The sequence below is a fragment of the Pseudoliparis swirei genome, chromosome 11 (genome assembly GCF_029220125.1).
Source record: "Pseudoliparis swirei isolate HS2019 ecotype Mariana Trench chromosome 11, NWPU_hadal_v1, whole genome shotgun sequence".
In the NCBI taxonomy this organism is placed as follows: Eukaryota; Metazoa; Chordata; class Actinopteri; order Perciformes; family Liparidae; genus Pseudoliparis; species Pseudoliparis swirei.
The window spans coordinates 5,800,091-5,813,036 of NC_079398.1; the positions used below are offsets into that span (position 1 = coordinate 5,800,091).

General features: G+C 44.0%; 1 protein-coding gene across 1 annotated transcript; it reads left to right on the forward strand.

Moving 5' to 3' along the window:
* The first annotated feature begins 3,459 nt into the window (after window positions 1–3,459).
* On the forward strand, window positions 3,460–6,636 carry LOC130201127 (gastrula zinc finger protein XlCGF7.1-like). Its single transcript, XM_056425854.1, has one exon. It carries the CDS (start codon window positions 3,508–3,510, stop codon window positions 4,492–4,494), a length of 987 nt encoding a protein of 328 aa, XP_056281829.1. The 5' UTR covers window positions 3,460–3,507; the 3' UTR covers window positions 4,495–6,636.
* Window positions 6,637–12,946: the final 6,310 nt, after the last annotated feature.

Consider the following 12,946-nt stretch of genomic DNA (forward strand, 5'->3'; position numbering starts at 1 on the left):
TCGCCAAACTAAGCGGGATTCTTCGAGATTAGTTGAACGCCATATGCGTTCAAGCTTCGTGACGTTGCTTCAGTTTGCGGGTCTGAGGTTATACCAGGAGCAAACCTCCTCTTCCTCACTGTCTTCTTCTTCAGAGGGCTATCGAGTCCAGTGTCATTCTCAGAGAGCCTATGGCACTGTCAACAAGATGATCAATCTGGGACGGACTAAAGTTAGACCAGGAGTCCTCTGTTATATTGAGGCGTGGTATCGAATCAAATACAGAAGGAATCGCTTCTTTAAATTTAGCTACAGCACTGTCAGTTAGACATCTGGTGTAGAAACTTTTGACTAACGGAGTACACTCATGTGGTAGTATAAATTCAAAAGTTATGAGGTTGTGGTCTGACAGAAGAGGATTCTGTGGGAAGACGTTCAAATGCTCAATGTCAACGCCATAAGTAAGAACAAGATCAAGCGTGTGGCCAAAGCTGTGAGTGGGTTTCTGTACTCTCTGACAGAAGCCAATCGAGTCCAACAAGGAGATGAATGCAGCACTAAGGCAATCATTATCAACATCCACATGGATATTAAAATCTCCAACAATAATAACTTTATCGGTTTTAAGAACCAAACTTGATATAAATTCTGAGAATTCAGATATAAACTCTGAATATGGACCTGGTGGCGGTACAGAATCACAAATCGAATTGGCTGTAGTGTTTTCCAGGTTGGATGTGAAAGACTAAGAACAAGGCTTTCAAATGAGGTGTAGTGTAATTTTGGTTGAGGATTAATTAATAGGCTCGATTCAAAGATGGCTGCTACTCCACCTCCTCGACCGGTGCCTCGAGGAATGTGAGTATTAATATGACTTGGAGGAGTCGATTCATTCAGGCAGACATATTCTTCATGGCTCAGCCAGGTTTCAGTTAGGCAACATAAATCAATGTGATTATCTGATATTAAATCATTCAGTAACACAGCTTTAGATGACAGAGATCGAATATTTAGGAGACCACATTTAATAGTCCTGTTTTGTTGCACTGCTGAAATAATGGTGTTAACTTGTATAAGGTTATTGTGTACGACTCCTCTTCTGCTTACTTTTGATTTATTTAATTGAAGTGGCCGTGGGACAGACACAGTCTCTACTCTAAAGTCATGGGTGGGTAACTGCTCGAATGGAAGAGCAGAGAAGGGTGTTAAACTACAACTCTGCTCCCGGTTCCTGATCTGAACCCTGGGTTGTCATAGATTAAGTCCGGTGATCAACTTGGTCAGAAATGAGACGCGCTCCGTCCAACGTGGGATGGATGCCGTCTCTCCTCATCAGATCAGGTTTTCCCCAGAAAGTCTTCCAGTTGTCTACGTAGCCCACATTATTCGCTGGGCACCACCTCGACAGCCAGCGGTTGAAAGACGACATTCGGCTATACAATTCGTCTGTCTGCAAATTTGGGAGAGGGCCAGAGAAAATTACGGTGTCCGACAACGTCTTGGCATAAGCACACACCGATTCCACATTAATTTTAGTGAGTTCCGAGCGGCGGCTCGTGCGTCATTACCACCGGCGTGTATTACAATCTGACTGTATCTCCGCTTATCCTTAGCCAGCAGCTTCAAACAAGACTCCACGTCGCCCGCTCTGGCCCCGGGAGGCACACGACTCTGGTCCGTGGCTTCGCTATTTTCACGTTCCTGACTATAGAGCTCCCGATAACCAGGGTGTGTTCCTCAGCGGGTGTGTCGCTGAGCAGGAAAACTGGTTCAAACGTGAAGTGGTTGGTGCACAGCGGGCTTCTGTGTAGACTTACGACTCCTGCGAACAGTTACCCAACCATCCGGCTGCACGGTTACCGCGGGCACAGCTAACAGCTGACTGTAGCTCAGCGCCGACTACGGGAGAGGGCGGGCTAACTAGCATAGCTGTCTGAGCTTCGATAGCGCGGAGCCGTGCATCTAACCCACTTAGACCTGCCTCCAACCTAGCAAATAAACTACACTTGTTGCATGTATCGTTATCATTAAGGGAGGCAGGGGGATAACTATACATGAGACACACTGAGCAAGAGGGAGCGGGAGGGAGAGAAGAAGAAGTCATGCTCGCTGTTGAGCTGGCAACCAGAGCTTACCGGAAGAGTGAGATGATGCGTTCAGGTGAGATGGGCGTGAGGACCAGGTGAAGGGAATGAGGGACTAACGAGGGAGTGATCAGAGGCAGGTGAGGGGAGTTGGACTGACGAGATGGTGTGACAGGATGAAAACAACTATTACAAAAAGGAAGGCGTGGAGCTAAACTGTTTCTGCGGTGTGTTTTTCCAGCGTCTTTAGGCGCGCCTGTTTTCCCGAGGAGACGTTCATATTCGCGGAAATTAATTACGAAGAGCTTTATAATTCTAAATCGAAACACGACTCCAACGCGCTGTTTTTCCCAAGGCGGTTTTGGAGCGGTTGCTCTTTTAAAAGACTCGTCTGTTGTGATCGCGCCCGTATGTTGTGTTCTTTCACTACAGCCACACTGTCTCCACACAGAAGACAGACAGCTTTACCATTTACATCCTGAACATACACTGAGCCTCCACCTGTCTTAAACTCCTGTTTTCAAATTCTATCTTTCGTTTAGCCATTTTTTTGGGAGAGGGATAGTTGAAAGTTGACCGAAGTGATAAGTAAAACACACTGAGGCGCACATTCGCGGGCCGCGATTGACGTGCCGACACACGGACAGTGCATTGTGGGATTTGTAGTATTATGGTGGTGCGATATATACCGGCGGGCCAGCTCTAATAGTAAATAGATTTTATCATCACCTCCCAGGCTCTTGGATTTGTGCTCAAACTGTATTCATGTAGTCAGATTTAGTTTTCTTGCTCCGATCTTCTGCTCTCCAGCTTCAGGCTGCGTTTGCTTCACTGGAACGTCCCTGATGGGAGGACTGGTTCCTCCTCCTCTGCAGTCCAAGGCTTTATTATATTGTTCTTTATGAATAAAAGGACGATTAATGACAGCAGCAGCTTTTTATTTAGAGGTCATGCTTCTCTCATTCACAACTAATTCGCTGCTTTTTCATTGATAAACCTCTTGAATAATAAAGAGTTTAATATGAGATTTCTAAGCCTTATGAATGTGTTTTATTATTCTCCAGAGGACCCAGAGCCCCCCCACATTAAAAAGGACCAGGAGGACCCAGAGCCCCCCTACATGAAAGAGGACCAGGAGGAACCAGAGCCCCGCCACATTAAGGAGGACCAGGAGGAACCAGAGCCCCCCTACATGAAAGAGGACCAGGAGGAACCAGAGCCCCCCCACATTAAGGAGGACCAGGAGGACCCAGAGCCCCCCCACATTAAGGAGGACCAGGAGGACCCAGAGCCCCCCCACATTAAAGAGGAACAGGAGGACCCAGAGCCCCCCCACATTAAAGAGGACCAGGAGGACCCAGAGCCCCCCCACATTAAAGAGGACCAGGAGGACCCAGAGCCCCCCCACATTAAAGAGGAACAGGAGGACCCAGAGCCCCCCCACATGAAAGAGGACAAGGAGGAACTCTCAACCAATCAGGAGGGAGAGCAGCTTCCAGGGCTGGAGGAGGCTGGTATCAAGCCGTCATTCACTCCTGTAAAGAGTGAAGATGATGAAGAGGAAGTTCAGTCCTCTCAGCTTCATCAAAGACAAAATGAACAGATGGAAACAGAAGCTGATAGAGTGGATTGTGGAGGACCAGAACCAGACAGGAAGTTAGATCCAGAAAGTGATTCAGGACCAGATACTGATGAGACTGAGGACAGTGTTGATTGGGAGAAGACTCAGGAACCTCAGTCAGATGTGAACCCTCTGCAAAACAAAGAAGTACCTGTAAGTGATGTGGACTGTTGTACTAGAAATACATCAATCAACTTGCCTGAATGTGCTGCCAGCTTTGACCACAAGGGACATCTGGAGAAACCCACCAGCTCCAAAACAGGAAAGAAACCATTTCAATGCTCGCTTTGTGACAAAAGATTTCGAATCAAGAAGGGTTTAAAGAGACACATGTTTATCCACACAGGAGAGAAACCATTTAGTTGTTCAGTTTGTAGTAAGACATTTACACGTAAGGTACAGCTGGATAGCCACATGACTGTCCACAAAGGAGAGAAACCATTTCAATGCTCTCTTTGTGACAGAACATTTGGATTCAAAAACGCTCTAAAGAGACACATGTATGTTCACACAGGAGAGAAACCATTTAGTTGTTCAATGTGTAGTAAAACATTTAGACAAAAAGGAAACCTGACCTATCACATGACTGTCCACACACGAGAGAAACCATTTAGTTGTTCACTTTGTCGTAAAACATTTACACGTAAGGGACACCTGAAAATTCACATGGCTGTCCACACAGGACCGACAAAATTTCAATGCTCTTCTTGTGACAAAAGATTTGGATTCCATAGTGATCTAAAAATACACATGGATGTCCACACAGGAGCGAAACCATTTAGTTCAGTTTTCCACAAAAGCACATTTTGAAACATTTAATTGTTCACACTAGAGAAACAAATTAGTCTATAAGTCCACAAACAAATCGACAAATCCACAAATAAATGCATAAATATATTTTTGATTTTTCTTTAAATTTGTATTAATCGTAATTTACCTGCGTGTGCATGAATGTATTTGTGGATCTTTTTGTGTGCATTTGTAAAGTTTGATCTATTTGTGAATTGTTCCGTGCGCGTTTGTGAGTGTGTGATTGCATTTACAATTATTGCGACTGATGTGACACAATAGTATTCAGCTAAATTTAAGCTACACATCAATTCATATTCTTTGCTGTGAGTTTCTCTGTTATTGTCTTGTGCTTCATGTGTTATGTATTAGATTAGATAATCCTGTATTAGTCCCACAATGGGGAAATTGTAGGATCACAGCAGTGCATTAGAGCATTAATAAACAAAATACAATAACAATATTAAATGAACAGAGGAATACAAAATATATATATATATACAAGGAAGTGATTAAAGTGAATTGTCAGCAGGTTAAAGTGATCCATTTCTACACCTGAACATTTAAACAAGTCTAAGGATAATACCAATTTGGGGTTGGAAAAAATGAAAAATGTCCACATCATTGGCATCTTGGAGTGTTTGGCCAAATAAGTCGGCCCATCCGATGTTGTCCCACAGCGCCGCTCGTCGGCTCCGTTCGGACAGTCCTTCTGCCCGTTGCACTGCAAAGCCTGGGGGAGACACTCGCTTATGTTCCCACAGGGGAGCTGGCTGAGGGGACATCGAGCGCTTCCGTCCAGCCGGCCGGCCAGCAGCGCGCTCTCCGTTGTCCTGTCCGCTCGTATAACCCGTCGAGCGCAGCGTGCGTGTCCGGAGTGAACTCCGTGAGCCAAGTCTCCGTTAACACCATGAGGCTCCACTCCCGGTACTCGCTCTGATGGCGGGTCACTGCCGTCAGCTCGTCCATCTTGGTGACGAGAGACCTCACGTTTCCCATGATGATGGAGGGCAGGACAGGTTTAAAACGTCTTCTCCTGGCCCGTCGCGTTACCCCTGCACGGCATCCCCGTTTCCTTCTCCGCAGCTCGTGGGGAACATCAGGTCTCACCTCGGACAGCAGCACCGCCGCGTCTCCAAAAGCCACCAGGTGGTCCCCTGAGTAAACAAACATGGTCTCCATGGCTACGTGCGGGGTCCCCAGACACGGTGGTGAAAATAGATAAAAAACAGCATAAAGACCATGACAAACTTGACGTGTCTCGCTGTCATAGTGCGCTGATTACTCCGATAGTCAGGGGAGGGGGGGGGGAAGTAGCAACAGAGTAACATAAAATACAAATAATATAAGAAAAGCTCAAGTGCATTGGAGCTGCTGTGAAAGGCAGCCACTTGTGCGGCGCCTAGCAACCAGCATTGCCATGTATATATGAATTTAAATTGTTTTACATTGTCAAAGTGTTTCATGTCCTCTATGCAGCACTGTGGTTTGAGCTGAATTATCATAGGACATGAAACTGAGGAACATTTGTAACCTTCTTTCTCTTCAGCAACGTTTTCTCTTCAGTTTAAACTCAATACTTCCTGAATTTAGTTTTATTGTAGAAACTGACATTGTATTCCATAACTGAAGAATGACTGAATTGAGAAAAGAATTGTGGTTAAATGCCTCCTTCCTCCTTACTTCTTCAACATCATCCTCTCCTGATCTCCTCTCTTTGAGATTTAGGGAATCCTTTGTTTTAAGACGTGAATATTTTACCTTTTGTTGACCGAACGTTCTCTCTTTGATTCACTAGTATTGTAACAGCTATTCAAGTAATGTGTTGTTGTTGTTTTCTTGGTGGCTAACAAACATTTGGAAAGTTCAGCCAATGTTTCCACCACAATGACTTCAGTTCAATGTTGTTCTTCCATATTTGTCCCAGAGTTTGTAAGCAAGCTGCAGCAGACGGTTTTTCCTTTTAAACTAAATATGTGTGTTCATTATTTATGTTTGTTAATGGAAGTTACATTTAAAATGTGCATATAAAATGTGGAATGAATTGCCTTCATTTATGAAATGTATTATTCACTGATATGATTCCCACTCTGTTACATCCAGTCCACCATGTTATCTGAGTTTATTTGATGATAATTAAATAAAATAAAAAAATATTGAGCATATCTTTGTGGTTACTGGCAGGTTATGATAATATTGCTAAATTAAATAACCCAAAAATGGGGTGAAACTTAAATTGAATTAAAGAAGAACTTTTTACAAATTATCGCTTTTTTATGAATACTGTTTAAACTATTAGAACAAGTTCACCTTAGTTGCTCGTCTTACTGACAGGCTCTCAGGCTGGAGAGATCTGACATCACACAGGTCAAGTCTGGACAGAGCAGGACTCGGTACTGTCCCGGTCTACGAAGCACGTTGGATTCGATCAACCATCACAAAAAGGAAGGCAGGAGACTTTGTAATGACCCGGAACTTCCTTCTTGGACCCAAGTGGATTCTGGGAATACAAAGTGATGTTCAGTGATGGGAGAGTAGTGAGGAGACATGTGGACCAGATACATGCTCACCACTAAGAGACCGGAAAATGACATGAGAGAAAGAGGCTGGACCTCGAGGTTGTGGTGCTCTGTGCTCAGAAGTTGGACGTGCCAGCAGCCACAGAAGCTGAGGAAATATCCAAGACAGACCAAGGAGACAAGACCACTGAGGGGACAAAGGTGTTCAGTTAAAGACTTCCAGCTGGACTAAGAGGACTTATTACTAAGACTTTCCTCTTTGCTGCTATAGGCTTGTTCGCTGCTGGGGGACGTTTAGGATACACTGAGCACCTATCTCTTCTCTCTCTACTTATGGATGAATTTTCATCTCTCCATCACACATTACTAACTCTGCTTCCTCCCCAGAGTCCTTGTTACTTCACGTCTCATAGGGTCCATTGGACCTGGCTAGGTCTGATGCCATGGCCCTGCGGATGCCCCACCCACTCCTGCTCTCTACCTCCATCTCCCTGATGGATCATGGAGGTCTGGATCGTGGTCTATGCCTACTACCAACTATTAGACACTCTGTCATATTCATTGATTGTGTTGTTATTCTGTAATGATTCCTGCTGTACACATGACATATATTGTTCTGTCCATCCTGGAGAGGGATCCTCCTCTGTTGCTCTCCTGAAGGTTTCTTACTTTTTTTTCCTGTGAAAGTTTTTTTTTCTTTTTTCTTGGGAGTTTTTCCTGATCAGATGTAAGGTCAAAGGTCAGGCATGTCGTGTGTACAGATTGTAAAGCCCTCTGGGGCACATTTGTAATTTGTGATAATGGGCTGTACAAAATAAACTGAATTGAATAGTGTTGGTATATATAAAAGAAATAAATGTTGTTTGACGCATAGTACCTGCTAAGGTTTATTGAATACTCGTCCACAGGTCCACTAGGTGGCACTGTGTGTTTGTTGTTGTTGTTGTTGCCTGTTTCTTTACTTGCTGTTGAATAGGAAACGATTCATGCTGTGTTATGCCCAGGAATGCTGTACCAAGATGTTATTCATCCGAGAGTGACACATAAGTCCTCACTGTTCAACAAGAGGCCTCTTGTGAGTAACTATACTGGATATCTTGTTTTGAGCCGGTTTGCCTCGAGCAATTCTGGGGCCGGTATTTCAAAACTTGTAATAACTGGTGAGCAGTTTGATGCCAGCCTGATCACCTTCTTCAGAGGTGTGACACATTAATGTTTCCAAAACTAATATTAGATTTGAAATGTATTATAAAATCACATCTATGGCTTTTGCTCATAGTTTTGCAGTTTGTATCACCTTGTATAATTATTTAAAGGCAAGATAGACAAAATCATCCTCTTGCAATATGGTCAATCAGATTAGACGACAGCGTTTATATAATTGCATGGAAATAAAAGAAGTAAAAGACAACAGTTTGTTACGAAGTTGTTTATGGTTCGTGTAACATAAAATGATATGACATGTTGTGTGCTTGTAACAGTTTAGCTCCACGCCTTCCTTTTTGTAATAGTTGTTTTCATCCTGTCACACCATCTCGTCAATCCAACTCCCCTCACCTGCCTCTGATCACTCCCTCGTTAGTCCCTCATTCCCTTCACCTGGTCCTCACGCCCTTCTCACTTGCAGCCCATCCTCTCATTAGCTCCCTCACTATTTAGCTCCCTCACTTCCACTTGTGCCCTGCCAGATTGTCTTGTGTTTTCGTTAGTGATGGTGAGATGAAGCCTCATGAGGCATCCAACCACTTCAGCCAATCGGTTCGAGAAAGGGTTCATTTCTCGAAGCTTCATGTGCTCACGAAACCACCTACTGGCCAAGTGCATAATCACAGGCAGCTGTATCTGAACCACATCATGTGATGCATTGAATTGTTGTGTCTGTTATGGCTGTTGGGAATGACTATGAATTACAAAAATGTATGACCAAATCATTTCTGTACATAAATGATCACATATGTGAATAATAAAATATTTTGTGAATGTATTCTGTGTGTGTAAATGTTCCCAAAATGGTAGTGTCATATGATATGGCAGGTTGTGTAATAATGTTATTTTGTCACTTTAGGAAAATGGCATGGGCAGTGGACAGTGGACAGTGAACGTGTGTGTGTGTAACTAGGAAGAGGGGACTGAATATGCTTGTGTAACTTGGACAGTGATGTACAGGACAAGGGCCATTTTATTCATTTTTATTCAGAAATAACAGTTTCTCAACAGTTCCATCTTATCACCTATCCTTCCCTCCTCACTCTCCTAACTCTCCAAACTATCTCTCTCTCTAAATTCTCCAAACTCTCAACCAACAACCCACATTTTCAATGGAGCCTGAGGGGTTTATATTGCTGTCAAACCTCCCGGCAATATCTGAACCACTTCCCGAAGCAGTCACGTGGTACAGCCGGGCAGCGCGGCTTCAGACGTCATCATTTTTGGCTCCTCCCCTAAATGAAGCAAGCCTCGATACGCGCTTCGAGGAAACGCCCCCTCCATTACTCGACACACGCTTGGAAGCGTCGGCACATCTCGAAACAACATTTTTCGTGCCAAGTTCTCCAGCGTTATTAGAGTATATTCCTGACCTGCCTGTTCTGACCCTGCCTGCATGCCCTGACCTCTGATTCTCTGCCCTGCCCCTTTTTGGACTTGTTTGCTTCTTTGACTGATCTCCCGGTTTTGACCCAGCCTGTTTCCAACCAAAGACAGTAATCTTTGTTACTCCTGTCTGAGTCGTGCTTTTGGGTCCACTCTAATGGCGTCGTGACAGTGCTGAAGACTCACAGGATACATTAACAGTTGTATAGTAATTGTAACGGATCCCCGTATATCAATCGGCGTGAGACTTTACTGCTGGTGAACTTCTTTATTTCTTTTCTTCCGTTGTGTAATCATGAACCAAAACTATTGAATTAAAACCTCCTTGTCACCACCGTAAGAGCGTTAGCCTCATACGGGTCCATTAAAACTATCAAAACTCTTCATATAATGCGCATCCGTCCGTCACATTTAGCCGTTACGTCAAGTTTGTATATTAACACAAAATAAAGGTGCGCTTCCTTCTAACATTTCAAAATAAAAGTCAAATTTAGCTCAAAGCGGAAGTAGATTAAAACATACAAAATCATTAAAACAATACAATATAAAAAGGCATACATCAAAACCAATAAAGCAGATACAAAATAAAGCAATCAACACAAAACAATAAACCTTTTAAGGGGTTATTTACATTCCCACCAAATTACAGTGTTTTACAAAATGGAAACCTAAAACACAAAATTTCCACTTACAGCATTACCCTTCAAATGTATAGGCTATAGCACACAGTAAACCATATTACATTTCTTAAATGCTTAGTAATTAACAACTAATTTCTGGACAGGGCGCTCCAAAGCGGGCCTGCTGGTGCGCTCTCCTTTGTGGTTCCGTTCTTTCCCTCCAAACAAGATTTTAACCTGTCTCACAAGTCCATCTTTGCCTTGAATGACTTCTGAGACTGTCCCAAGTCTCCCTTTGCTTCGTGGTAGTGTCCTCAGCATCCGGTACTATACCACCAACCTGAGGTTTCTTTTAGTGCTATGCCAGCACTGTCTGTTTGTGATGTTGTGGAGGCACTCCTTTTTCCATCTACTCCAAAACTGCTCCGTCAAGTACTGCACCTGGTGCCACCTCTTTCGTCCGTAAAGATCCTCTTTTTCATTCCTCAATCTCAGGTATGTGCATTGGACATAGTCCGTGGTGCTGGCATCTGAGAAGTGATGTCATTCTGTTTTTAACATCTTTTCAGAGCCTGCTGACTGGTAGCAGCGAGCTACTTGTATCCTTTCCATCTTAACAAAGTCATCTGGCCATTTCTCCCACCGTGATTTCAACTGCCCTGGAATTGGGTTATCCCATCCTGTTTCTTGATGGCCCATATCCTGAAGAATATTCTTTCCGTTGAGGAGGTATGGAGCCACGAAGCCCAGCGGGTCATGTACGGAGGCGACAGATGACAGGATGCCGCGCCGTGTTGCGGGCTGGTTCTTTAGTGAAACCTTGAAGTTGAAACAGTCACTCTCGATGTTCCAGTTTATTCCCAGTGCTCTCTCTAACACTGGGTCATTGAATCTGAGATCCTTTACTTTGATGTCTGTAGCATGTTCTGTTGAGGGGATGCTCTGGAGAACAGCACAGTTGTTGGACACAAATTTGTGATGCCTTAAACCTTTGTTTGCACACAGCTCATGTGCCTCCTTTGCCATCTGACTGGTCTTTTCAGCAGACTCAACACTAATGATGCCATCGTTTACATAAAATAATCTGGCAATGACCTGTGACCCGAATGGGTGTGTGTGACTCTGTTCTTTGGCGATCTGCTTCAATCCATGATGTGCATTATGCATTTCATAATGTCCATGTCTGTTTATATTTCCCTTCTGTTCGTCAAGAGAAATCAAATCTTCTTGATAGACTGTTTTGCCATCTCCTTGATTGTCTCTGAAATCAGTCTCGAGAATTCTTCTTGCATCCATTGGAGTCACTGCAGGCAGCTCCTTCACGTTTACTCTGTGACAGTGACCATTTGACAATTGTGCATCAGAGTGAGGTGCTGAACAGCCAACAATACTCCACCCTAAGTCTGAAAGAATAGCAAAGGGTTCATCATCTTTTCCTGCTATCACACGTCTGGGTATGAGAGCTCCTGGACAATTGTAGCCTATCAGTAACCCCACTTCGCAGTTAAGGAGAGGCGGTATTTGGTCTGCAATCGCTGTGAGATGGCTCCATCCTTTTGCCGTTTCGTGCGTTGGTATATGTTGTCTGTTCACAGGTATGCCGTCTTTGGTGTAAGTAGGAGGCAGTTTGATGTGCACAGTGGAATTGAAACCTCTCACACGCAGACCAGATATTCGTTCACTTTTAAGGACCATATTTTCACCCATCATAGTAGTGAGTTTCAATTTAACTGGACAAGTAGTCAGCTGCAGCTCCTTACTTACATCTTGCTCAATGAATGTTGTGTCACTTTGAGTATCCAGCAGGGCATACACAAGTTTTTCTCTGGATGGATTGTTGTCGCTTGACACCCATACTGGCACGATCATGGAGGTGTTTTCTGACTGACCTTGGCTGGTGACATTGAGGGACAGAGCAGATGTGGATTCCGGTTCACTGCGTTGCGCTGAATGTTCCCTCTTTGTCCATTCTTTGTCTTCACTTTTTCTGTAGCCATCATCGTGAAGGCATGTAGGATGCCGTCCTTTGCATGAGTCACACGTGTGGCGATGCCGACACTCTTTTGCGCCGTGACCGGGTTTTAGACACCCATAACACAGTTTGTTATCTTTTACGTACATCCTCCTGTATTCCAGTTTTCTTTTCATGAAATCTTGACATTTGCAAAGCTGGTGACTGATATCCTGGCATAGCATGCAAGGTGTCTTGAACTCTTCCTTTGACATTGTCTGCTTATTATTTTCCATCACTGTTTGTGTATTGAAAGTGATGGCTTTGTTTCCTTTGCTTTCCTTTGTGCTCCACTTGTCTTGACAGGATTCAGCTGGATGGAGAGCGAGGAAAGAGGTGATTGGATTGCAGGCGGTTTCGGCCTCCACGGACATGAACTTGGCAAAGTCCTTGAAGCTAGGGAAATCCTTTCCCTCCATGAGAAGCAATGTTACTTGCCGGTTCCATCTTGAGGATTTTCCTCACAATCGTTTAGGATGTTTAAACCTTTTACATGGGGTATTGCCTGCAGACAGGCATTTAAGAAATCTGAGAAATCTCTCAGTCCTTCGGCATCTTTAGACTGTATCTTTGACCAGTTGGATAACTTTTCTCTAAAAGCCTTTTGAATGATAAATGGCTGGCCATACCTCTGATTGAGCTTGTTCCAAGCGTCACTGTAAGCTTCGCTGTCACTACGATAGAACATTCCTTCTAGGCATTTGCGAGCTGAGCCACCTACATATCTCTTG